General features: G+C 37.7%; 1 protein-coding gene across 4 annotated transcripts; it reads left to right on the top strand.

Annotated features, from left to right (window-relative positions):
* Positions 1–2: 2 nt before the first annotated feature.
* On the top strand, positions 3–26,907 carry RARS2 (arginyl-tRNA synthetase 2, mitochondrial). Of its 4 annotated transcripts, none has more exons than XM_058175368.1 (20): positions 3–143; positions 2,015–2,088; positions 2,633–2,738; positions 3,293–3,376; positions 4,388–4,485; positions 5,280–5,335; positions 6,333–6,416; positions 9,150–9,226; positions 10,263–10,421; positions 11,888–11,991; positions 13,310–13,396; positions 13,612–13,676; positions 14,510–14,582; positions 15,952–16,076; positions 17,281–17,348; positions 17,433–17,542; positions 18,634–18,732; positions 20,189–20,263; positions 22,910–22,973; positions 25,682–26,907. In XM_058175368.1, the coding sequence occupies exons 1-20, from the start codon at positions 105–107 to the stop codon at positions 25,766–25,768; spliced, it is 1,734 nt and encodes a 577-aa protein (XP_058031351.1). In that variant the 5' UTR covers positions 3–104; the 3' UTR covers positions 25,769–26,907. The 4 variants fall into 4 exon arrangements, with proteins under 4 accessions (XP_058031351.1, XP_058031344.1, XP_058031357.1 ...); XM_058175361.1 differs by having other exon boundaries at positions 13,612–13,672; positions 14,506–14,582; positions 25,682–26,904; XM_058175374.1 differs by lacking the exons at positions 3–143; positions 2,015–2,088 and having other exon boundaries at positions 2,684–2,738; positions 4,392–4,485; positions 5,236–5,335; ... (1 more) ...; positions 14,506–14,582; positions 25,682–26,906.
* The last annotated feature ends 254 nt before the right edge of the window (positions 26,908–27,161 follow it).

The following is a 27,161-nucleotide window of genomic DNA, read 5'->3' on the forward strand; positions in this document are numbered from 1 at the left end:
CCCCGCTACCAGAAAAGGAAGTCAGGCTGGAGTGCTCCTCCCTTAAGTGGGCTGTTCCATGACGGAGGAGTGGGAAAGTGGAGAGCGCCACTCTAACAAGAACTATGCCGAGGTGTTGTTTCCGGAAGTGCATTGCTGCTCAGGTATTGCTTGTCCCTTATTATAAAATCATAGAGCTGGAAGGATCTCGGAGGTCTTTTAGTCCAGGGGTCTCCAACCATGGCAACTTTAAACCTGGCGGACTTCAACTCCCAGAATTCCCTAGTCGGCTTTGCTGGCTGAGGAATTCTGGGAGTTGAAGTCCGCCAGGCTTAAAGTTGCCACGGTGGGAGACCCTTGTTCTGGTCCAATCCCTTGTCCAAGACAGGAGAGCTTATTCTTTAATTCATTAATTCATTTAATTCATAAGGAGAGCTTATTCTTATTCGTTAATTATTTATTAATGGATAAATGACTGTCCAGTCTTTTCTTGAAGACCTCCAGCGATGGAGCATCCACAACTCCAGAAGGCAAACTGTTCCATGGATTATGACAGACAAACTTTATTATTTTCTTTAATAAAGCGATTAGATTAGTGGAAATGCTGTGGATATAATATATGTGGACTTCAGTAAAATAATGCATTGTCTTTTGGCATGTCAGATGCTGGAATACCTATTTTTCAAACATATTTTTGAAAATATTTTTCAAAAACTTCTTAATGTATTCCTTTCGCAGGGGGAAAAAATCCGGGATTTGGCAGCCCCTTTTCCAATGAACAAGTTTTATTTTTAAAAACTACGAGTTATGAGCTGGAGCTCACTTCATCTGATGCTAAGCTGGGAAGGCTGATTGGGAGAAAAGGGGAAGACAGGTTGATTATGCAGATGTAAATTACTTATGAGCGAGATTACACGTTTATTAATTTTTAATGTGTTTTCTGATTCCTTTTTAAATACCCTGAAACCTTTCCGCATTTAACAAGCTATGCTACTAAGACCTGCTTTTCCAAAAAAATCATTTGAGATCTGCCTTGTAATGTCCTGGGAGATTGAAATGCTCCAATATAGCTTTGCCCTTGGTTTAAGTATTGATATCAAATTTGTGTCTATTGATACTTGTGCACTGGAAGATGAACACATCAAGACAATCTAATTCTCTGTAGGTACTTGCTGGGGTCTCTGATGGTGATGTTGGTATAGGGGTAAAATAGGCATCTAGTGTGGTTGCAACAGGGCTTGTATCCCATATTGGAATCATTGCTCTGTTGTTGCTTGTGAAGATCTGCTTCAAGTTGGGTAGTTGTCCATATTCAAGTATGGCACTGCTACCATCACTTGTCTTACAGCAGCTGGACTTATCTATTCGCTTGCTTGGATTTGAAGCCCCTGTACCTTCTAGATTCAAAACTGTAGTTCTTTATCTAAATGCTGATCTTCAGTGGAAAAGATCATTCCAGTTCCAGAAAGGAAATGTATGGTGAAGCTGTACATTTTTATCAGAATGCTGATCTTCAATAGAAAAAAATAACTCCAGTTCCACCAAGGATAATCTAAGACAGTGGTCCCCAACCTTTCCAGTTTCGTGAACCAGGAGGGCGGAGGGGAGAGGGAATGGTTGTGTGCGAGTGGTGTGCTCATGCATGCGTGCACAGCTCCATTTGCGCAAGCAGGAGGCATGTACACAGCTCGCACAAATAAAGTTTTGTGCCCTCCCACCCATCTGCTGCTTGTGTGAATGGAGCTGCGTGTGTGTTCACCCGCTGCTTCCACAGCCCAATTCCAAATAGGCCATGGCCCAATAGTGGCTGGGGGTTGGGGACCCCTGATGCATCGCATTCATTCTTCTATTGGTCAGTTCTTATGGAAATAAGAAAGAAAGATGACTCTCCATCTGTGCACTGTAAGAATGTATCATCTATATGTGTTTATATGTAAGAAATTTTAATGTAATGAAATAGAAGATAAAATGATGGAAAGGATATTGTTGCCTGTTTATTCTTCCACACTAAATTTGGCAATTTTATTTCAAATAGCTTTCACGTGTTTTGAAGATCCCGCCAGAAAACCTGATAAAATCAATCTCTGCTGTTCCAGTATCAAAAAATAGGTAGGATATTTATATTTTAGAATTTAATTTCTTGAGATTCTTTTGTCATATGTACAAAACAGCAAATAAAACTAGGGTTAAAGTCCTGGCATAGCGTTTTAACTCATTCAGTCTCTGTTTCTAATTTGCATTATTTCTAGCATCACCTAAGACAGGAGTAGGAGCCAGCGACCTTCAGATACCGTATTAGTGAACTGTAATTCCCAGTATCCCTTGCATTGTTGACAGGACTACTGTAAGTTGTAGTTCAGCAACATCTGAGATACTAGAAGTTCCTAACATTTCCATAAAGTATCATTGGGCAGACAGATCTCTAAGTGCTATTTTATGACTTTTAGCGTTTGAAGAATAGGAACTACAAGGTCTAGCTTGTATATTGTTAACTGGGCATATTAGTTTCATAAATTATTTGCTGCTTCAGAAACTTTTGGGGATGAAGTTACTCTAGATATTTTCAGCTATGTTAACTCTAAAGCTTAGGAATCCTGATCCCTCTGTCACAAAAAAAGTCTGAACTTTTACATTTCCCCCCTTTTTTTCAAAGGCAAACTGCTGATTTCCAGTTTTCTATGAGTCCTGTGTTAGATGCAAATTCTACAAATTACACAACTTCCGATATTAATTTTCAGGCAGAAGAGCTGGTAAACAAGGTTTGTAGTAATAAGCATTGATTGGAAGCCTCAATAAAAAGTGCTTATCAAATGTTTTGTACTGCATAAATATTATGAAAAATGGTATCCTACAGATTATGAAGGCTTTGGAGGGTCAATTCTTTGCCCTACTGTTTTTGCTAGTCGAAAGAAAAAAAGCCATTCTTGCCTTTCAACAATTGCAATCTATGGTCTTTCAAATTTTGCTTGGAATACAGTTAAATACTGTTTGCATGGATGACCCAGCTACAGTTGCTATAATTCTTGAAAACAACGTTGTGTACAAGTTCTTCCACTTTTGTCAGATGTCAGTGGTATTTGTCTAAAATGTCAGTAGCATTTTAGCGTGCAAGCTCTGCCCCTTTGGAATGTGCTTGCTATGTATGAAAATGCACATAGAAAAATAGCAGGCCGCCCATTGCAATGCTGCTCTACCTCCTTGCCGTCCTTGCAGAGGCTGCTTGAAAGTGTGAAGTTACATAACACAGTGTACAAGATAATTCTACTTATTTGTGACATGCTCTCCTTGTCTGTATGTTTTACTTTTATTTTAGCTAAAATGTGATGCAGTCGTGAACCAAATCAGCCCAGGTAAAGGAACAGTAGATTTCACAATAAATCGAGACTTATTAGCAAAGGTAAGAGCTAATGTTCTTATGAACTGCATAATAGAAAAACATGCTAAATTTGACCTCCATGTGCCCCAATTTCGGCCTCTGCGCGCCCCATTTTCCGCCCATTCTGAACGGGCAAAAAATGGGGCGTGCAGAGGCTGAAAACAAAATGTGGAGACCAAAAACAGGGTGCGTGGAGGCGGCAATAGGTTATAGCAATCTCTGTAGCCTGAAACAGCTGATCATCAGAGGCCGATAAAACCGACAATCCGCTGCTTGTGCTAATCAGGCTGTGCTGAAACTGAAACAGGCTGTTTGCTGCAAGGAGACAAATTGCTGGGAAGCAGAGGCCAAAGGGTCAGGAGGCCGGTGGGTGGATGGGGTTACATTCAGTGTATAAGACGCACCCTAATTTTTGAGTCTCTTAGGGACTCCCTCTCTTTTAGGGGGGAAAAGTGCATCTTATACTCCGAAAAATATGGTAGTTCCTATTCCATAGTTTTAACTTAAATGTTTTTCCCAATGATGTAAGTTTAAAAAATATAAAATAATAAAGTACAGTTTATAAATAAATGCATCGGATAAAAAGGAGTAGCAATCATCTAAAAGCAGGGTTTTTTTTAAAAAAAGAATCATTTTTGCATGTATTAATATTATTTATATCAACAAGTAATTATTGACAATATTATTAATCATAATATTGCTAACTTATTTAAAAATATAATTATCTGGATATGAATACCATGTTTTATGAATAGCGCATGGGCAGATTGAAAAATGAGTGTTTTCAGTTCAAAAAAGTAATAAAAACTCAAAACGATGAATTAATGTTGGCTGCTTGCTATCTGTGCACTTGAAAAGCATTTGCAGATGTCTGCTTAGGATGTGAAATCTTTGAAGGTTTTTTGCGGAATTAGAAATTCATGATCTTGCAAATATCCATGAAAGGCATTACCTTGGTCTTAAAATGATCTCTTAATTCATTACTCCCATTGTAAGTAATACACACCTCCTATGTATATTTTGCTTCCTAAGACAGTGTTGCAGCAGGTATTTGAAGATGGCGCTGAATATGGAATAAAGAGCGAAGTTTTCTCAGGCTTGCCAAAAAGAAAGGTTCTGATTGATTTTAGGTGAGTATATGGGCTTGTTTATTTTGGAGCATGACTAAAATACCATGCAGGTTTACAGATTGATTATGTAAGTAACCTGTCTGAAAATCAGTATTGATTCATTGGCCTAAGATTGGTTTTGGTTCATTTCTTTCTAGTAAAACATGCAGTTTGGTTTAGGGAGTATTGCAATCTTTTTACATCTGAATATATGATATACTTGGGTTCAGTTTCCCTTGGAATATGCAGGCTTCCATTTCAGTTACGGCACAATTTTATTATTTCATATTGCAATAAAATATAGGAAAGAACGTGAATACAGATACATAGTGGGTGGGTTGTGGGTTTTTTGAAAGACTGTTTAGCATGCAGTATATATTTCTGAAGGATGTCCTTCAGTATTGACTTTGTTCATAAGTATTTAGTTTATTAGTAATGGAAATGCCCATGGTTCCGTTTACTCTGCCATACTATATTGTTTGCATTGATTAGTATGACATTCGTGTTTTCCTTTACACGCTTCACAGTGTGAGCTAAATGGAGAATATCTTTGTCCCGCCTTAGCCATGAAAGCCGGCTGGGTGACCATGGGCCAGTTTCTTTCCCTCAGCCCAATTTACCTCCCTGGGTTGTGGAGGAAATAGGAGGAAGCTGTGTTGGATATGTTCACCACCTTGAGTTATTTGTAAAAATAATAAAGGGGGGGGGTATAAATAAATAACCAGTATTGAGGTAAAGTCTGGTTTGACATCTCTATTCCTTTTTTGGAAGGTGAGGAATGGAACCTAAATGATGAATGTTCACATTTCTTGCAGTTCACCCAACATTGCAAAGAAATTTCACGTTGGTCACCTGCGTTCTACATTAATAGGTAAGATCTAAATATAACTAAATTGCAGCCTATAAATGAGGAAACCTGAATATGATGATGTAGTCTAAGTGACAGTATTTGTAACTAGCCTGTGAACAGTAGGTGCTGATGTTTAATCTTAGTTACTTGATATTTAGTCTTAGGCTACATGATAAGCTTTGAGTGGCTTTGAAGACATTGCTAAATGGGTATTGCTTGCGTGCATTTTGAAAGTTTCTCAAAGGAGGACCAGATTGAGATAGAAGCAAACAAAGTCTTTTAAAAAATGACTTTGGGAATAAGGAAAAAATAACCATCTAGTTTTAACTCAAATGTTGAAACTGCAAAACGGAATTATTTTGTATCTAAGAACTTTAGATGCAAAATGGACTTAAATGGACTCCAGAGGATGGTAGAGGATAGAAAGGCCTGGAGGAACGGTGTCCATGGGGTCGCGATGGGTCGGACACGACTTTGCAATTAACAAAAACAAGAACTTTAGATAATTTAAAAGTTCAAAAGAAAGACTCAGAATCAGCTTGTGACCTTTCTAGATAATATATATTAAATAAGAGCTATAAAAAAACAATAGCCTACAGGTGTAATCATTTATTTTCAAGCCTGGAAATTTGCTTCCTCTGATTTGCGTCCCCTTACATTTATTACTTAATATAGATTCATAGTTCTTCTTATTAAAGTTAAGTAATGGGAACCTGGCAGGGAAGGTCACAAATGACAATCCTGTGACTGCCGGGTGCTGTTATGGTTGTAAGTGTGAGCCATTTGCCACATCATGATCACATGACCAGAGGGGTGCTGGGATGACCGGAACTTTGAGGACCAATAGTAACCACCACTTGTTTGGTACCAATACTAATTGTATCTTCAAACAGTCATTGACTGTTTTTAACTGAAGAATACCTATATAGTGATAAAAAAGGGAGATCAGATTACATAAAAAGAGCATTTGGGAATAAGAATACAGCTGGGACAAATGACAACTGTGATTTATTTTCAGGAAATTTCATAGCAAATATCAACGAAGCGATTGGACATCAAGTAATAAGAATAAATTATCTTGGAGATTGGGGCATGCAATTTGGTAAATATTTTTTTTTTTAAAAATCGATCTTATGGTTAGTGTAACATAATCTATGGCTGGTTATTTTCAACCTTGTCATGATGAGCTTTTTTTTAAATGAAAAGCTTTCAATTCTATTGTGGAAAATGAATATGAGAACCCAAAGCTGGCCAAAAGAGATTAGGTTATTTTTTTAAACTGAGAATACTAACTTGTACAATTTGTAAATTCCTTTGCTCTTTAAGATAATTGTTCTATACCTTAAAGTTAAATCACTGAACTTAATTCTATAAATCCATAAAACAAGACTTAGGTGTTGAACCATCCAATCTGTATCTACACATATTTGATTATACCAAAAAAACAATAAGAATGTGAATGCAAGAAACTTTTTAAATTTCTCAGTAACAAATTCCAGAATGGCCATGTTCTTTTGAGTGTAGCAGAGGGGGAACCAGGTGCAAGGCTTTCCTATGCTTGCAGAGCTGTTCTGGAATTGTATTTCACATTTGTAGTGAGATTTGGACAGGTCCTAATGTTCTATGGAAAAGTATATTATTTCAGTTGAAGAAAATAATCTTTTACTCCCACGCAAGAAACTCTCACTGTTTGTTCCGGTGTCCTTTGAGTTTATATGATCATGGCTCAAAACATCAAAATTTCATATTTTTTTCAAATAGCAGTGCTTCCCTGATATATTACTACAATTAGTTTCTGTTATTGTTTCTGTTGTGTCCTTTTGAAATCTGCTGGGCAAGCAAACTGTCAGCACAAAGTTTCTATTTTATTACAGTTATTATTTTGAATAGATTTTAACCTAGCTTTTATTAATTCCATACTTACAGTCTGTGCACCATTTCCTCACAGGCTGAGATCAGATAATAATGTCTGAGTTTAACAATTGTATTTTAGCTTTTATCACCACACTTAACACCCAGTGTGTCTTCTTACGGAGCACAAGCAATTAACCCAGGAAATCTCTGTGAAAGAATAAATTGCTGTTTAATCCAAGAATTCACAATAAAATTAAATTTAAAAAGATAACGAAAAAGAGGGAAATAATATAGGGAGGTGGAGAGAGCGCTAAGAAATTATATAAATAAGTTACAGTAGAAATTCTTTTTAACATTCAGAATATGAAAATAAACTGTGATTTATACAGTAAATTATTCTCCTTTAACTCCCCCGCAAAGTAGTAGAAATTACTGTTTGTTAATGAAACAAAGCAAGAATGCAAAGCAAAAAATTTAATATTGCTCAAAACTAAGATAGATTCAATATCCCTAGTTTGATCTGCGGGTGATCTGATCAGTATCCAAACAATGACATCCCAACATTAGATTGTGTTGGCTGCCTTTCACATTATTGACACAAAGGGAGTTCCGCTATTCACGGCAGAATTGTCCCAGGCTCTGATACAACACAGCTCCCTCTCCCTAATCCCCTTCATTTTCTACACATCGAATGGGAACATTTGCATTGTGAATCCTTGCATGACAAATGGGATTCAAGACCGTGTAAGCCAGATTCATAAACATCTGTATATGGTCATTTTTACAGTGCAGACTTTCATTGTTAATTTGAGGATGTCAGGACTCTTCAGCATCGGGGAGCATCTGCAACTGCAGGATATTTTGTCCCAAAGGTGCTTTTTCAGGAGGCATCTGGACTTCCTTGTTTTTTTGTTGAAGACGTTTTGCTTCTCATCCAAGAAGCTTCTTCAGCTCTGACTGGATGGTGAGATTCTTGGGTGAGAAGCAAAACGTCTTCAACAAAAAAACAAGGAAGTCCAGTTGCCTCCTGGAAAAGCACCTCTGGGACAACCATGACCTGGTGAGAATCTCCATAGTCCAGGATATTTTGTTTATTTCTTTGTACCTTCAGATATATATATCTACCATTTTTGAAACAATAAACATAAATTTAAAATATACTTTTAAAAATCAATAGCATAACAACAAGAAGGCCCTGATATGCTACTAGTAATTTCAGTGAGTTCTTCAAGGATCTCCAAATGTCTCCAGGAATGGCCATGTTTTCATGCATCTAATGAGATGATCCAAATATGGTGGTTGGTGGGATGTATATTTGTTTATTCTTCCTAAGGGTTTGGGTTGTGAGTTTTTAAAAGAAATCCTATTCTGTAAGCCAGCTAGAATCACTTTCTGATTGAGATGGCTTCGAAATCAGTAAGTAAACAATAAACATCTAGGGATAAGCTGAATTGGATCCTCTTTGTGTAGAAAACTACCACTTAATTTTGGGAATACTCCATTTCTTAGCAACTTAGTTTCCTCCAGTATAACCTCTTTTTGCTTCTTCATTCCTGCATTCATTATGCGTTTTCCCCACACTGTGTGATACTGTATTGCCACACTATCACACACTTTTAATCATGTAAAAGTCAATCTTTAGGTATGAGTAGGTTAGTGCCATGCAGGACAAATTTTCTGTTTCCTTGCATCACCCAGTACAAATCCTGTTTCAGTATCTAAGTACACAATTTATGTCCTTTTATAGACCTCTCATGTCACTTGATCAATATCCTTATAGCCAATGGTTTATTTTATGGGGCTCGAAATTTATAGCATGCACGAATGTGTTTTTGGTTAGTGTAATCTTGAGACTTACTTTATAAATGTGAACAATTTTACTATCCCACATTTTTATTATTGAACATAGAAGAAGGACAAATTATTCACTGATTTTATTAAAAAATTCTTTTGTTACATGTGAAATAATTACTGTTTTCAGGGCTGTTGGGAGCTGGCTTCCAGTGGTTTGGTTCTGAAGAAAAACTAAAATCTAATCCTTTGCAGCATCTTTTTGAGGTATGTTAATATAGTTGCACTCTATTAAAATCATAAAGTGAATTATCAACCCCGCAATTCTTTCTTTTTTAATATTTTTATGTTGTTTTCCTGTTTTTATTGCCAGACTTCTGGAACAAAATGAATTCCTTAAAAATGGTGAAAACTGTGTTGCAAGTAGACTTTCCAGTTCACTTTCTGGCTTATTAAACTAAATAGAATGAGAAGGTATCACAGACAGACCTCTTAGACCCTAGAGAACTGCTAGCAATCAGGGCAGAGAACAGTGACCAAACAAATGAGCTGGCCTTCTATATGGTAGCTTCTTATGTTTCTATAACTGTTTGGTTTTGCTCAATGGTCTAAGTCAGGGGTCGGCAACCTTAAACACTCAGAGCCACAACGGTCCTAACCGGAAGCCCCCTGTTTAATTCTGGAGCCAACTGGAAGTCCAGTTCTCCCACATAGAGTCTCCTCCTAGCGCGGTGTCCTCTTTCCTCTGCCAACCAGAAGTCCGGTTCCCCCACCATAGAATCTCCTCCTAGTGTGGCATCCTTTTTTCTCTACCTGTCCTAACCGAAAGCCCTGTCAATTGTGGAGCCAACTGGTGACAAGGAACTGCAGCAGAGGAATGAAAAAGCTATATGTGGCTCCAGAGCCGTGGGTTGCTGACCCCTGGGATAAGTAGAAACATGTCCTTTTTTCTCTCTTTAAGGAAGTGACATTTATTAGGAAGATGGCATGGGGAAAAGTTAAAGTAAATAACCAAGTATTCTTAGACTTCCGTCCCAATCAGCAAGGTTAGCAGCCAAGGAATATGGATTAGGAGTCTACCATTTTCTGGAGAGGGTTATCAGGTCTTGTATATTACGGTAGCAGTCTTTCCTTATCAAACTCCCTGTAATCCTTGCCATTGTGGTGAAAATTACAGGATTTTGAACCTGGAATGTCTTGAATACAAAGTAAAGGTTTCACCATGGGCTGTAATCTTTTGTTGATGGAGAAGACTTTCAGATTGAATTGTCCTGTATTTTTCTTTTTTTTAAAAAAAATACAGGTTTATGTACAGGTCAACAAAGCTTCAGAAGAGGATGAAAATATTAAAACTCTGGCACAAGATTTCTTTAGAAGATTGGAAGCACAAGAAGAAGAGGCTGTGTCACTGTGGCAACATTTTAGAGATGTTAGCATTGAAGAATATGCTCGGGTGTATAAGGTACTGACTTGAATCTTTTCTTTCAGTATTTAGAAATTATCCCATTCTAGGTATAACAACACTTGAATATCTGTGCATTTCTGAAAAATGTGCACCCTTAGAATTGCTTGAAACAATATGATTCAGGCCACTACATGGGCCATTATATGATTCAGAAAGAGAGATAATTTTATTTTAATCAGTGACCAGCTTAGAACAACCTATAACAAAATCCAGCAACAGAAACATAACATACTTAAATAAAAATAAAATAATGCAGCATTGATGTATTAACATAAATGAAAATGCACTTTAATTAACTAAGAAAAAATAGTTAAATTACTTGTAAGTGAAGTTTATTAAGCAATAATTGACAATGTAGAAACAAATTGTATTGTAAAATCTAATGAAATATTCATGATGAGTTATAATTAAGATACTCAAGGATAGATGAAACCGATGTAAAGAGATATATGAAATGGATAGGTGCATGTCATTTGGAGTAATATAGTAGTGGCCAAAAGTGAAAACCTTTTGGGAAAAGTATTTTTTCTAAAACTACACCCCTTTTTTTTGAGTAGTAGCATAAAATTATATATCAATGTAAAGATAATTTAATCAAAAATATAATGCAATAACTTTTATGAAGGATTTGCTATTAGAATAGCAGTTAAAGTATAAAGAAGAAAAGTGAAACACACAGAAAAAATGAGGTATACAAAAATTATCACATCAGTTAATACTTAGTTGGGTAACCTTTAGCATGAATTACGGCCTTACAACATCTTCCCATGGAGTGAACCAAGTTTTTTAGTTCTGCAGCTGTTATAATAGAATAGAATAGAATAGAATTTTTTTATTGGCCAAGTGTGATTGGACACACAAGGAATTTGTCTTGGTGCATATGCTCTCAGTGTACATAAAAGAAAAGATACGTTCATCAAGGTATGTGAAACCAAGATTGAATGATTGCTTCCATTAACTGGCTTTTATTGCTGGGTTGCTTCTGACTAACAAGCTTCTTTGGTCTGTTCCATAGATTTTCAATTGCGTTAAAGTCTGGGTTATTCCTAGACCATTCCAGCAGTGGAATATGATTATCTTGAAACTCCAAAAAAAAAAAAGTACTGTTATTAACCATTAAACCTCAAAAATACACTTTCCCCAAAAGGTTTCCACAATTTTGGCCACTACTGTATAATATTCTGGTGCTTTGTTTCTGTTTTGTTTTTTATTTCACATAGCCTGCATATAGAAACTTGCTAATTTAGTGGGATATCTGTAGGGTAGAATTCAATATAAAAAAACTTTTGTGAATTAATAGCATTATGATAGATATAGAATTAATGGAACAATAATATAAATGTAGGCAATTAAATTTGGCAAAGTATTGTAACATTCCTACATGACAGAAGAGAATGGTCTCATAGTTGACATTATTCTTGCTGATTGTAATTATTTTCCTCTTTTCTTGATGGACTGTCCAGCGTCTCGGAATCTACTTTAATGAATATTCTGGAGAATCATTTTATCAAGAGAAAAGTAAAGAAGTTCTAAAGAGGTTGGATGCAAAAGGACTTCTTACAAAAATGTATGAATGAGTTCTTTATTTCCAGTTTTTTGAAATGCTGGTTTCTTTGTCTTACTGTATTGTATGTTGAGGGAAAGCTATGTCATTTTAAAGCTGGACCATTTGTCTGAACTATATTTTTAATATTTGCTGATTTAAATAACTAACGTAACTTTGTAAATACTGACATGTGGATACAGAGGAAAGTTTCACTCAGAGATACTTTATTGGGGGGGGGAGGGCAACATATACACCTTTAAGATGAGAAATGGAATCTGAGACGTTTACAAGACTTGCAGGCCTGAGGTAAATAATGGTGAATTGCCAGCTCCTCATACTTTCATATGTACCTTTCCTTCCATCCAGCATAGGCAGAAGAAAAGTCATCAATACCATCTTCGACATTCTGTAGTATTTTTCATGTACCACCGTAAAGGTTCTTTAGGACAATCTTAACCTAACTAGATGGAGCTAAAGCATTTTTTTCCAGCCAGAACTAACATTGGCCATGCTGTCTGAATTCTGAGATTTTTTAAAATCCAATCTAGCCTCAAAAATTCTGTAACACAAATAGGAGTACATGTACATAGGAGTACAGTTAGAGTATATGTGAATTGAACAAGATCTTGTGTTCAGATCTCCATTCTTCCTTTTCTTCCTTTGCCATTGTAATTTGTAAAGGAAAGTTATTTCTCCAAGATCTATATTTTTGTTGTGTTTTTAGTTCAAACATGGTGATTTAAAGTCATTTCTGATTAAGTGCTGAAGAAGCTGATGTCAAATCTCCCAAGTTTAAATTTGATTCATTAAGCCAGCTTTTATTTTAATCACAAAATCTGTTTTGAATGTAGTAGCAAATAAGAAATTGGGGGAAACAAATTACAATGTATTATCCCAGCCACTTTGGAGGAGGGAGAATCTTTTGTACATGATCATGAAATGCAATAATGAGAAGACCTTTGACGACCAGGGGCTGTTTTTAATGTTGTCCAGGGGAACAAGGGCTGCAGTAGGTAAATTGGGGCTGTATTATATACATGGGGCTGTGTCTTTTTTGTTTGGGGGGGGGAGCACTTTTAAAAAGCACATTGAGTTTTTTTTTCTGGGCTTACAATTGCCTTTTTTATTTCCCATTAACATTAAACCACAACTTCAAATATCCTTACATTGTTAATTATTTACATACCAGAACACTATCTGTCTGCCTGTCTGTCTGTCTGTCTAGCTATCTATCTATTATCTAACTAGCTAGCTAGCTGGATGGAAGTGGGTATTAAGAAAAAAATTTCAATTCCTTCTTGCAAATAGATTGTTCAGTGCTTTTTTTCATCATTTTCAGAGAAGGAGTAGGAAAAGTTTGTCTTTCTGAAAATGGAAACCAGGTTGCTGTGATGCGTAGCGATGGAACTTCACTTTACTTAACAAGGCAAGCATGTTGTGTGATTGATGTTTATCAGTAAACAGCACATTATTTCAATCTTATTGATATATTTAATAGTATATTGCTTGTGGACAGATATAATCACAAACTACTTATGATTTTGAAAGTTAACATAGAAGTTTTTTTTAAATAAATAAATAAATAAAATAAATGAATATTTCATTTGGAGGATTTATCTGTTCTTCATGTTTCATTTCCAGAGATCTTGCTGCTGCTATAGACCGAATGGAAAAATATATGCCTGACATTATGTTATATGTCGTAGGTATTCTATGCTTTATATAAATTGCTTTGGTAGGCGATGAAGATGTTAATGTACTTTTTATAAGCATCTAAGCATTTTAAGAAATTTTATTAGACTTGAGCTAACCATTTCAAAAGATAACTGTTTTCTAAGAAAATAATGATATCATAATATGCTGTTCACCAACAAAGGAGAATATTTGTAACTCAGGGTTCTATGGCCATATGCTGATCAATCCCAACTTCTCTAAACTTGATAAGCACTGCTGGTAGATTCAGGAAACCTACAATTCAATGACATCAGATCAACATCTTGTTTGACAGAACTAGTCTTTTCCAACCAAGTGTCCTTTAATTCCTTTAATTGGGTTGTACAGTAATCTCTGTTTATGGCAATTATTTTTTCTGCAGTCCTAACTATTTGTTGAAGTCTGTACCTTTCCTATCTTGTTGCTGTACCAAACCAGACAAGAAAAGTACAAATGACAGCTAATTCTTCTGTATAACTGTATCAGCAACTTCTTGGACAGTTTGAGCTTTCTGAGTTGATGCAGGAAGAACAATCACAACAAAGAATGTTATAATATGAATTATTATAATATATTAATATTATAATATATTAATATTATAATATAATACAAAAATGTTATAATATGAAATATAGATAAGCCTTCCATTGCCCCAGTTATGATTTGAACATCAGAACTTTTCCTATTTTCCGAAGAAAACTCACATGAGATAAATCCAATTTTCATGGCATTATTCTTTTCCTTGGAAACCAACTGTGACAATGCTTTTTGCATTTGATTGTTATGCACTAATTGACTAAATTGTTTTCCCCCTCTTTTAAGACAGATAAAAGTCAGAGCTCTCATTTTCAACAGATGTTCCAGATTCTGAAATTACTTGGTTTCAATTGGGCAGAAAGGTAAATGTGAACATATCAAGACGTTTAGTTTTTTTAAAAAAAACAAACAAACTGAACAATGGTATTTTTAACATTAGAAGAGGAAAATGTGACAAATCAAATGTTCTAAATTTTTAGATGGACAAAGTATGGATAGACAGAATTTGACCATTCTGGAAACATCAAAAAAACAACTAATTGTTTAACGGTGGTTAAGATGTTAGATAGGAACAAAAGTGACCTGCCTTCATATCCCATCCATGGTAAAGCTTGAAAAGTGTTGTGCACTCCTTAATTCAGCCTACCTAAAAGATTTGTTAGAAGGGCAAACCCTTTGTGAATCCTTAAACTCTCATATGAAATTATTCACTCAATAAAAAATATTTTTTTAAAAATCTCCTTATATAAAATTTCAGTATTTGCTCTGGAATCTGTCTTTATGCCAGAGTAAGGCTGTGAAACGCTATTAGTTGGAGGGTTAATTGGTTGCTTGTAGAATGTTTCAACAGCACTTCATTAAGATTCTCATTCAATATTGAAGATACGAATCTCAGAGAACATTTTATACTTAGGAGAAGCCACCCTTGTGTTGAATAAGCAGCAGCAGATAGGAGAAGGTGAAATTAATTTTTTCTAATGTAAATTACCACATTGGAAAGTGATTGATTGGTGCTTAAGGAAATGCAAAGTTGCTCTTAATTGATTTTGGTTAAGCCTGAAAGATGAAAATAAAAATAAAGTTGGTAATAATGTGTGTGTGTTCTCTTTGTCTTTTGTGTATAAAGGCACATTGTTGCCATGTCAAGCTTTCTTACAGAATTATTGAGATAGTAAATTTGCCTGTTAAAAATATAGTTCATATTATAGCTATAGCATGGGCAATGAAAGGATGCTTATGTAATGTACACGTGGATATATCTGGTATCTAATCCTTTTTTTGGAGGGAATAAAGTCTTAAACTGTAAAGCAAACCGCCACTCCTATTGGTACATGTATTAAAGTAGAGTATGAGAAACTATTCTTAACCATGTGTAATATGTTAATATAGAACAATTTTTACTTGGAATAGTAGTTTATTTATTAGATTCATATTCCACTTTTCATTTAGAAGCTCAAAACAGCATCTACAGCATTTCTTTCACCCCTTTTCCCTCATGTCAGCAACTTCTGTGGAATAAAGCTTCTGTGGCGGAGGATGGAAGTAACGTATTTTTCTGAGATGAGGTTTATGAACCTCATGAAAATGCCATTTTTATTGCGGGATACGTTCGTAGTTTCTAAGGCGGAGAAAATGACACTTTTTATCTATGATATATATTAGACCCATCAGTTATCAGAAGTTGAGGTTGAGCATAAGCTGGACTGATGTTTTTGTCTTCTGTGTTTGTAGGTGTCAACATGTGCCCTTTGGGAGGATTCAAGGCATGAAAACTCGACAAGGAGAAGTGATTTTCTTGGAAGATGTTTTAAATGAAACTTGTTCCCTGGTATTAGAAAGACGTGCCTCAACAAAAAGTTAGCCAATAAATTTTCTCTGTTAAATTAATATTTTATTCTGATTCTAGAAGAAAGACTACAAGTATGTGTGCTTCACCACTCTATAGCACAGTCAAAGCCACAATTAATTCAGCTTCTATATGGACCTCTTTATCTGTAACCTATATTTCAATCTTTAAAAGACACTCTAGTAATAAAATATGTTTCAGTAATGAGGAAAATAATTCAGCCTTTACAACTAAAGACATCTGCATCTTTTTCTCATTCTACTCTGAAGGCATTCTGTCACAGTGAAATTATATCCTTTTTCAAGACTTCTTTGACTAATTTAGTTTTTTCAGTTCATATTTGTTTACTAATAGATGATACTTTACTATTTTGAAAAGTTTTGCATTATTTTTTCTCTTCTGTATCTATCAGTTGTAGCTTTAATGGCATTGCTTGGATAGGTCTCTAACACAATCCCGTTCTAAATTATTTCTCTAAAAGATAACAATAAACGTGAATCTAATTGCACAAGCCTCCAATAATTTTCACATGTAACGATTCACAGTAGAGAGTTGAAGAATATTGGAAACTTCATATGAACAGTTTAAAAGACTTCTGCAATCATTTTGAAAAATAAAGTTATTTATCATTACTGACGCCACAGTATGTTAAAAATGTACCTTGCTTCCCCGAAAATAAGACATCCCCTGATAATAAGCCCAATCGCGCTTTTGAGTACATGCGCTAAAATCCCTTCCCACCCAAAAAAATAAGCCCTCCCCAAAAATAAACACATGCACCCCACCATTTCCTCTGGTTAGGGTTAAGGAGACAGAGCTGGAAATCCGGTCGGACGACAAAAAAAGCCCTGTCTTCCTCCATGTGCCCCAAAATAATAAGACCTCCCCGAAAATAAGGCCACTCGCTTATTTTGGGATCCAAAAAAATATAAGACAGGGTCTTATTTTCAGGGAAACACGGTAAAAGGAAGCTGAATCTCCAAGGGTTTTTTTTAATTGCAGTGGGATGCAAATCTAATGAATAAATTACAAAATTAGGTATATATGTTTTCCTGATTTTGTTAACCATAGTCAAGATATAACAAAGAGCATGTTCCTATTATCTCTTATAACTAAATAGACCACTTTATAAAGAAAGGTTTCAGAACCGGCTTCTACCAGCAGCCTTGTGTATCTGTTGTGAAATAACGGCTTTTCTCCTTTTATCTGGTCAGCCACAAAAGAATGTGACAATCCTCCTGAGACCGCAGAACGGATTGGGCTCGCAGCACTGATCATTCAGGTCTGTCATCCAATCAATGGCAAGATCAGTTTCAGGCAGGCTGAAAGCTGTCTTCTCAGTTCTTGAATAAATTTGTCATTTCAGGACTTCAAAGGCCTTTTATCATCTGATTATCGGTTTAACTGGGATCACGTTCTTCAGAGCAAAGGCGATACGGGTGTCTTCTTGCAATATACACATGCCAGGCTGCACAGGTATTGAGGGATGATTTGGGCCCCATTTTTTTTCTGAGTTGGCCTTCATCTGGGTCAGAATGAAAGTTGTCTGCAAGCAAAAGAGATTGGGAACGTTTCTGCTGCGGCTTCAGTGTGCTTAAATAAGATGAAATACATGGAGCAGGCAAGTAGGCAAGTTTTACTGAAGAGTTCCATCCATTTCATATAATGACACTTTCTCCTTTTGTTCTCCCAAAGCACGTATCTGCTTTGAAGAGTTCCCATAATTCCTATGAATATAACCATAGAGTGCTGTATTTCCAGAGAGGCTGCAAAAGAATTTTCAGTAATAAGAGTCTAGTTCTGGAGTATAGCAATGGAAACAATCCTAACTTTAAACAGGAAGCAGAACTCAACAGCGTATAAAAAGAATTAAAGAACCATTTTAGATTTTTTTTTAGTGTACAGAATATAATATATAATCCTGCTATAATTGCCCTGTTGTTTATATACAGCCCATCAAGAAGCCAATAACTGTTTTGAAGATTTGGTAGTTTCCCTTCCCCTTTTCTTCTGAAACCGCAACTTTGCAATTTGCTCTGTAACTCTTCTGCTGTGATCAGTCAAATGCTTGTACCAATGTACCATTTCAACAACACAACTAAGGTCCTTTTAAGGTTGTGCTGTGCTATTTTATTTCATCCTCGCATGATTTGGCTCAGTTGAAGTGGAACAAGTTTAAGATCCAAGTGTTTTGCTTCAGTTATTACTTTCCTCTATGTGATCTTAAATAAGGCATTGCATGTTTGATTCCTGATGAGTACAGAGGAAGTGTTATTTTATTATAATAATGGTTTTCAGATTTTAGACTGATGCCTGTTAAATTTCATAATGTAAGTTTACTCCTAGGTACTTGCTGTTGCACTATTAATGGATCAGAGACCTTCCCCCTCAACCCATCCTAATACATAGGGATGTTGTAATGTGTAGTCATAAACTGCATGGAGACTCTGTGCTTACTTATTGAGTTCCTACAGGAAAGGCAGCTTATCAATGAAATAAATAATAAGGAACTTTCAAAGGTATTTTGACCTTCAGTGTTACTGACCGTTTTCTCTTCCCCTCCCTAGTTTAGAAGAAATATGTGGTACTGTCAATCAAGACACTCCTGTGAACCCTGCCTGTTTACAAGATCCACTAGCAATATCCTTACTTCAACATCTTCTCAGGTACTTCAGCATATTCTCAAGTTTCTAATTCCTGAAGAAAATTAACTGCCTATCCAAGTAGATAACAGGTTTAGAATCAACAGAATGCTAACTATAGCCTAGAAAATTTGGAAATAGAATATCACTATTTGAAGTGTTTTTACTTTATTTCCTTGCTAAAAGTCTCCTTAGAATCAGTCTAAGGCAGGGGTCTCCAACCTTGGCGACTTTAAGCCTGGCGGACTTCAACTCCCAGAATTGCCCAGCCAGCTTTGCTGGCTGAGCAATTCGAGAGTTGAAGTCTGCCAGGCTTAAAGTCGCCAAGGTTGAAGACCCCTGGTCTAAGGAAACAGCCAGAAAGCATTAAGTATGCTTTATATTCCATTGGCATCTTGTTCATCTGTGATGCCTGCAGAAATGGACTGTGGTATTTATTTGCTATTATTGTTTGGAACAGCAGGCATTTTAATGTTGCCTCAGGCTATTCATGATGTGCACCATACTGCCATGTACATTAAAGTGCAAGTGTGCCCAGCTGTGCTTATTGAGTTGTAGGAGACATTTTGGAGTAATATTTACCAAAAATATATTTTAAAGATATCTAAGTATATAAAAAAGGAAGGCAAGAAACAAAATATGTTATATTTGGGCCTGTGAACACTGTACAGTCCAATGAATTGGGTCTACAGAAGGAACAGTGTTAGGAATAGCAAAAGGCCTTGACAGTGACAAAAGCAAGGTTGCTTAAGGCCTTTCAGGCCTTGAGGAGAAATGGAGGGAACACAGAATAGCTTGTTAGATTTCACCACTGAAGAAGAAAGAGCAGACAAAAGCATTTATGCAAGTCACCAATTAGCTAGTAATAAATATGGGATTCTGCTACTGCACCACGGTATTTAAGGCCAGGTTTGAAAGATTGAAAGATATCTCAAACTACATTTTTTCTCTTGTCTCTCATCTTCCACCAAGCTAAAATAAAAAAGAGAAAAAAATGACTGTTATTCCAGTACTGTATTCTCAGCAAATACAGGGCCATTTGTGGAAATAATCTAACCACCTTTTCAGATAAGCAAAACGGTGGTTAATTGTATGGCTGGTACTGAACAAAAGCTAGTAGCTCTCCTTCTGTAGACCCAATTCATTGGACTGTATAGTGTTCACAGGCCCGAATAATAACATATTTTGTTTCTTGCCTTCTTTTTTTATACATGTACACATCTTTAAAATATATTTTTGGTAGATAGCAGCTATTTATAGATAGCAGCTATTTGATAGTATGTCTTCCCGGAATAGTTACTCCAACTGTGGAAGGTTTAATTTGCAGCCCTTCACTCAAAGAGGCAGGTGTACTCAAGAATCTGACTTCATGTGACAGTAAAGCTGGAATAGAACTGATATGTGAATGTTCCCTAGGTGGCTTCTGTTTTTTGTTTTTTGTTTATCAGAAGCTCCTAAATGTGTTCCTTTCTCCCTTCAGATATGATGAAATTATTTACCAATCTTCACAAGATCATCAGCCGAAGCATATTGTTAATTATCTATTTAAACTCAGGTAAAAGAAACAAATGTTGGAGGCTTTGAACAGAACAGATACATTGCTTTTAAAAGTATTTAGTCTCAAAGCAGATGGTTCGATATAATCAAATGCAATTTTTTCAAACTGAAGGCTTCAGTGTGGTAATGAGTGGAGGTCTTGGACTAGGCATGAGGAGATTAAGATCCAAGTCCATCCTCAACTATGGAAATTCATAAATGATTCTGAGCCAATCAGTCTTTCAGATCAGAGTCTTTATCTTGGCATGAAATGAAATTCATTCAAAAAAACCTTTACATTTTAACAATGCCCATCAATTTCAAAATCAGTACCTCGTTAGATCAAAAAATAGTATATGTTCTTGAAAACCTTCAAGTGTTCCTTCTTTTAAATAATTTTGCTACTCCTGTCTTATTTTTCAAGCTGTAGATTAACGGTTGACCAATGATTTACATAATATCAGAGGATGGGGTTTCTGCAAATTTCATTTTCCTATGAAATATTCCAAATGCCTTAAGCATTTTGCTGAATGCTGTACATTATTGGCCCGAGTCACTGGTAGAAAATCAGTTCATGAGAAGCCTTTGGACAAAAAATGTCTTTGTCAAAATCCAATGACAAGCTTTCAAGAGATCATAAAAAGAAACCAGTTTTTCTTGTTGAGATACATTCCATTTCTAAACATGACATTTCCTGGAACAACCTACCAGAAACAGGAAAACTTTTTAAGTCTGGGAGCAAAATTATACTTTTCGTGATTTTAATGATATTTATAGAAATGATCGCTGCAGCAAAATCCTAGCTAGCCTTTCAAGGGTATTTTATTCCACCGCATCTGTATTTTTCATCCCTTGCAGTAGCTATTCAGCATCTCATGGGTACTGAGTATGCTCAGTCTGATTGGGCTATTTTATCCCTAGAGCAGGGTTGTCAAACTCAAGGCCCATGAGCCGGATCCGGGCCACAGGGTGCTTTGATCTGGCCTGCAGGGCTGCCCTGGAAACAGCAAAGGATCGGCAGGCGGTGCCTTTGCCAGCAAAAATGGATCTTGAGAGAGCTGTGCATGGCCTTCCCGAGCTCCTTTTTCATTGGCAGAGTGCTAGCAAAACAAACTACTAGCGAAAGTGGCATTTGATCACAAGGCAAGGAGGCATCAAGAAATGTTTCCCCTATTGTATTTGAGCATCCAAGAAGGGACAGGAAAGGAGAAAGGGAAAGAGGAAAGACAAAGAAAAAGAAAATGGGAAGAAAGCAAGGAAGGAAAAAGAAGGAAATAGGGGAAGGAAGAAGAAAGGAGAATGAAGAGGGAAGGAAAGAGAAGAGGGAGGGAGGGAGGGAGAGAAGGAGGGAGGGAGGGAGGAAGGAGGGAGATTATAATAAGAAGGAAGGAGTATCAATGGATCTCCCCAGTCCCACACAGGCCACCACTGGTGCCCCCCCGACACAAGTGATGTCAAGCTGGCCATGCCCACCCTGGCCACGCCCACCTGCCCCCTCCCCGAGGTCAAACATAACCCTGATGTGGCCTTCAATGAGTTTGACAGTTCAATGAGTTTGACACTTCAAGTTTGACACCCCTGCCCTAGAGTCTTACCATCCAGTGTTTTTAAGGTTGCTTATATCTCCTGTATGTATATGGAATAATTTTGTTTTCATAGCTATCTCAAAGGATGAAATTAAGATTCATATATGTTACACTGCGCAGCAGTTGGGCTTGGATATAAACTTGACATTAGTGAAAAGAAAAAAAATACAGTGTTACATTAATTACTGTGCACCTGGTAGATCAAAACTAAATTGAGACACCATTACCATTAGAGAAATATGTATCGCATTTAGCTCATTAGTGAATTAAGCCATGTTATAGTTTTGCATAATACATGACTCAAAATCTATCCAACCAGGCTACACAAGTCACGAACAGGGTATAAACTAATTGTTCAGTTGGTTGTGCATATGTAACCACTAGATGTTTAAGTGGGCTGGCTATACAAGTTATAGGAAAACAGCCAATATATAAGGTAAATTCAACTTAAAGTGAGACAGCACAGCATTTCCCAACCTTGTGTCCTCCAGAATGTTAAGACAATAATATCCAGAAAACTTATTGCTTTTGCCCACTGGGAATTCTTGGAGTTGTCCTAACATAGCTAGAATTTACAAGGTTAGGAAAGGCTTTTGCAGCAGAATATACAAAGGCCGGATCAGGCCTTATGTTCAACACAGAACAAGCTGGGTTATGGTCAGTGACTATTGTAGAACTTGAACAAAGATTATGAATGTGGATTTTTCCCCCCTCAAACAACACTCTTCTCCTTGGTCAGAAACAAGGATTAGCATCCTCTAGCTAACAATGGCAGTTCTATATGCTCCATAGCCCTTGCAGTGTTTTGCCAAAAAAGATGTTCTTATTCCATCTGAAACTTAAGCATGTGTAGCTCACTTAGATCACGGGTTTCCAACCTTGGCAACTTTAAGCCTGGAGGACTTCAACTCCCAGAATTCCCCAGCCAGCAAAGCTGGGAGTTGAAGTCCTCCAGGCTTAAAGTTGCCAAGGTTGGAGACCCCTGACTTAGAAATCAGCACTACTAGGTTTGTGGCTGCTTGGTTTAGGATTACTGTCTTTTGGAAAATGTGTTCTGACGCTTGATATTTCTATTTTAGTCATCTAGTATCTGCAGCTCACAGAAATCTTCCTGTGAAGGGCAGCCCTCTGGAACTCGCTCAGGTAACATTCATTTTATTTTATTATTTATTAAATCTATTGAATGTATATGCCACCCATCTCATGATCCAGCTTACACTACAATAATAATTCTCAGTGTTTGAATGTCATTTGTTATCCCTAAGCAGTAAACCTGGAGAAAAACTCTTCTGGAAAGATTGCTGTTGAAGGGTGAAATATGAGTTAAAGGAATAAATGAATGACAGCGTTTTGTAGCTGGAAACATGGGAAAAGGGAGGATGAAATTACTGCAGTAGCTCGGCTTGTGGACTAGGATGCTGTTCGTTTGAAGGTTGAGCTGTGAATATTGCCTAATATTAAGAGGCCACAAATCAAAACTCAGACCGTTCTTATATTCATCAACAGACAATACATGCAAAGTATAATTCAGAGTAACAGCTGACTAGGAATTCTAGGAACAGTAAACCTAAAATATTCCAGGTTGAGTATTTTAGACTGTGTATCACCGGCTAGATACGGGGTAAAGCTATTTCATACCCTTCCCATGAAAAACAGAAGGAAACCTTGAAAAAGCAGTTTTGTGCTTCATGAGCAGAAATAATACATAAATGTGCATCATTAAAAGGTTTTATCTGGAGAGGGTCTCTGGCACCTCAGAAGTAGACAGAGGAAAGAAAGATATTGGATGCAGATCTCCCCACCCCTCCCAAGATGATGTATGTGAGAAGTCACTAGGCAGTAGACAAATATCCAAGTATTTGCAGGAATAAGGTTAATGATTATTAGGGAAATAGAGGTACATTGATGCAAGCCAATTTCTGAAAATGGGACCTCCCCTAAATACTGCATCCAGTATTGGTTACCACACTATAAAAAGATGTTGAGACCCTACAAAGAGTGCAGAGAAGAGCAACAAATATGATTAGGGCCCTGGAGGCTAAAACATGAAGAACGGTTGCAAGAACTGGGCATGGCTAGTCTATGCCCAGACTAAGCATAGACTAGCCATGCCCAGTTGAAGAGAAGGACCAGGGGTGAAATGATAGTTTTCCAATATTTGAGGAGCTGTCACAGAGAGGAAGGGGTCAACCTATTTTCCAAAGCAATTGAAGGCCAAACAAGGAACAATGGATGGAAACTGATCAAGGAGAGATTCAACCTAGAAATAAGCAGAAACTTTCTGACAGTGAGAACAATCAACCAATGGAACGGCTTGCCTTCAGAAGTTGTGGGAACTTCATCACTGGAAACTTTCAAGAAGAGACTAGACAGCCATCTGTCAGAAATGGTATAAACCCCAGTGTTGGCAAACCTTTTCAGCACTGAGTGCTGAAACAGGAGCGCGCGCACACCTCATGTGTCGGAAACTGAAAGAGCAGCCACCTGGTGCACATGCGCGTGCCAGGAAGATGATCTTCTGCTTTCCGGGGCACGGATGCGCACCAGCCACCGGTCTTTCGGTTTCTGGCATGCATGCACACGCGAAGACCAGCTGGCCGGTGCGCATGCACGCACCAGAAACCGGAAGAGCAGCTGCCCAGCGTGCATGTGTGTGCCGGGAAGATGATCTTCCAGTTTCCAGCATGTGCATGCGCACCAGCCAGCTGTTGTGTCTTGCCCGCCCTCAGAGCAGCCGGGGCCTTCTTACCTGCTCCCGAACACTGAGGAATGTATGCCTCCCGGCCCCAGTCCTGGCTCCATGCCCACACAAACTGCAGAAGAAGGAGCATCTCCCTGCCCCAGCCCTGACTCCATGCCCAGGCAAACGGAGCAGCTAGACCCCTCCCCCTCCTCCACAGCAGGTGATCCTGAGGAGGGTTTACTCCCAACAACAGCTGATTGGAGTGACCCTCGCATTAGAAGATTGGAGAGGCGGAGGCAACAGAAGGAAGGGAGGGGCAGGCCTTAATGAGTGCTGAGTCATGGAGCCACACCCCATGGCCTATATAAAGGATCTACTTTCTGGCAGTCTCTGAGTCAGGCAAAAGTCGAACTTATCTTGCTGAAGTCACTTACTGGTCTCCTGCCTGCTCTGCGGACTTTGCTAGGACTTTGGGCAGAGCTGCAGAGGCAAGCCTGATTCGGATTTCCCTGACCCGGCCGTCAGCGGAGGAGTGGGACACGACACAGCTGGTCTTCATGCACGCATGCACATCAAAAACTGGAAGACAAGATGATCTTCCAGTATCTGGTGCGCACATGTGTGTGAAGACCAGCTGGCCGGTGCACCGGAACCCAGAAGAGCAACAGGAGACGGCTCGAGTGCCCAAAGAGATTGTCGCTGCGTGCCACTTCCGGCACACATGCCATAGGTTCGCTCTCACAGGTAAAGGATCTCCTGCTTGAGCAGGGAGTTGGGCTAGATGACCTACGAGGTTCCTTCCAACAATAGAATAACGTTCTATTCTTCTCACAGAAGAAACTACTTGCGTTGGTAAAGTGGGAAACTTCCCTTGACCAAACAGTGTATACAAAACCTGCTTTGTGCTGATGGTCAGTCTCCTTTGCGAAAGTGGGAGAAGACTGGAGGAAATAAAAAAAAGTAGATCCTCACAATGATCAAGCTGCAAATTTATTCATACAAATGGGCATTTTAATTGTTCTTATTTTAAAATATTTTATACTACCAAAGTATGGAGCAGAGGGTGGGGGCAGGAATAAGAAGCTGCTTTCATAAGAGGCAAATGACAAAAATTTCCATTTCTTCTTCTTTGTCCCTCCCCCCCTTTTTTTTTCTTTTTTTCTTTCAGGCAAGACTCTGCCTTTTTCACGCTGCTCGTTCTGTTCTAGCCAACGGAATGAAGCTTCTAGGAATCACACCTGTAGATAAAATGTAATGGGGCAACTTCCTTGATGCTTTTTCTATGTATCACTTATGAAGATGGTCTGATCTCCGATTTGGATTTTGTGGCCTTTCCAGATTGGTGGGAATATTGGGTAAAGCCCCTGCGACATGAGTTTTTTCTTCTCTATAATAAAGCCAGTTCCATGTTTTATTGGTATTTGAATTAAATGGTTGTAATGCACCCACAATGTGTGGACCAGGCTGTAGGACTATGGCTTTGACCTGCTCTGAAAACCACTTGGAAATTTCTGCAGCTGTGCGATTGGCACCAAATAATAGTGCTTAAAAATTAAATCCCATTTTGTATTTTTGCAATACAAAGCTTTGTCATTATGAGAATATTAGACCTGTGGAGTGTGTCTTCCTCATATACACTTGGCTTGAATGTTTTTTAAATATATGTGGTACATTTATTTCTAAAAGCTATCTTGCCATTATGGAAATCCTGTGGATTCAGTCCTTACCTGGCTCTTCAACTGACTAACTTTTCAGACTTTCTTTTAAGAAATAAGATGACGCTGCTATTCTCCAAGGAAAATCATGAGCCTCTACTGGTAAAATTCTTTTAAAAAGCATCCTCTGTGGGCTACCTGTACATTTGCCCAGTAGGCCATTGTAATCTGATGTCAGCCCTGGAGGCAATCTTTTTCTTTGGATCTTCAGGGCTGCCGCATTTAGTGCTGTGGGAAACTGGGAGGGGGGATTGCATGGAGTGGTGGAGATATCTCCCATAACAACATTCCTTTCTCTGGAAGTCAAGGACATCCTGCCCTGCACCTGGAGTAGGTTGACTGGGAGGCATCTCCAGTTGGTATGGTGCATTGATTGGACCATGTGATGGACATGTGGGTGCAGGGGAAGGGACTTGGACTTTCTTTTGGGTGGCGAAAACCTGGAAGCTTTCAGATTCGGGTTTTCCCAGATGTGCCAATATGACATCTCTAATAAAATGGAACTTTGAGGAACTTCTAGCCTTGGAGTCTTCTTTCGTTGGGGGTGTTACTTGGAACCCTGACAATGCCATGTTTTAAAAGTAACTTATTTTTTAGCTTTTTGTTTAACCTACTTTTATTAGTTTTATAAATCACTCAAGGCAGTGAACATACTTAAACTTTCTCCTCCTGTTTTCTTTTGGATACCAACTAGGGGTAACAAGGCAAGCACATATTGGGATGAATGTTACAGTAGCCTAGCTACCCTAGTCAGTGATGGGGGTGGGTGGGTGGGGTTATCTATAGGATCATATAGCTCCTACTCCTCACTATACAGAATGTCAAATTTTGTATACCTCCTGATCCTCAAAAGACTGTGCCTTACAGCTTTTTGGTATTGTCACTTCAAAAATACAGACTAGAAAGATTTATTATGCTACACCAAACAGTGCT

Source organism: Ahaetulla prasina, chromosome 1 (assembly GCF_028640845.1).
Source record: "Ahaetulla prasina isolate Xishuangbanna chromosome 1, ASM2864084v1, whole genome shotgun sequence".
NCBI classification, from domain to species: domain Eukaryota; kingdom Metazoa; phylum Chordata; class Lepidosauria; order Squamata; family Colubridae; genus Ahaetulla; species Ahaetulla prasina.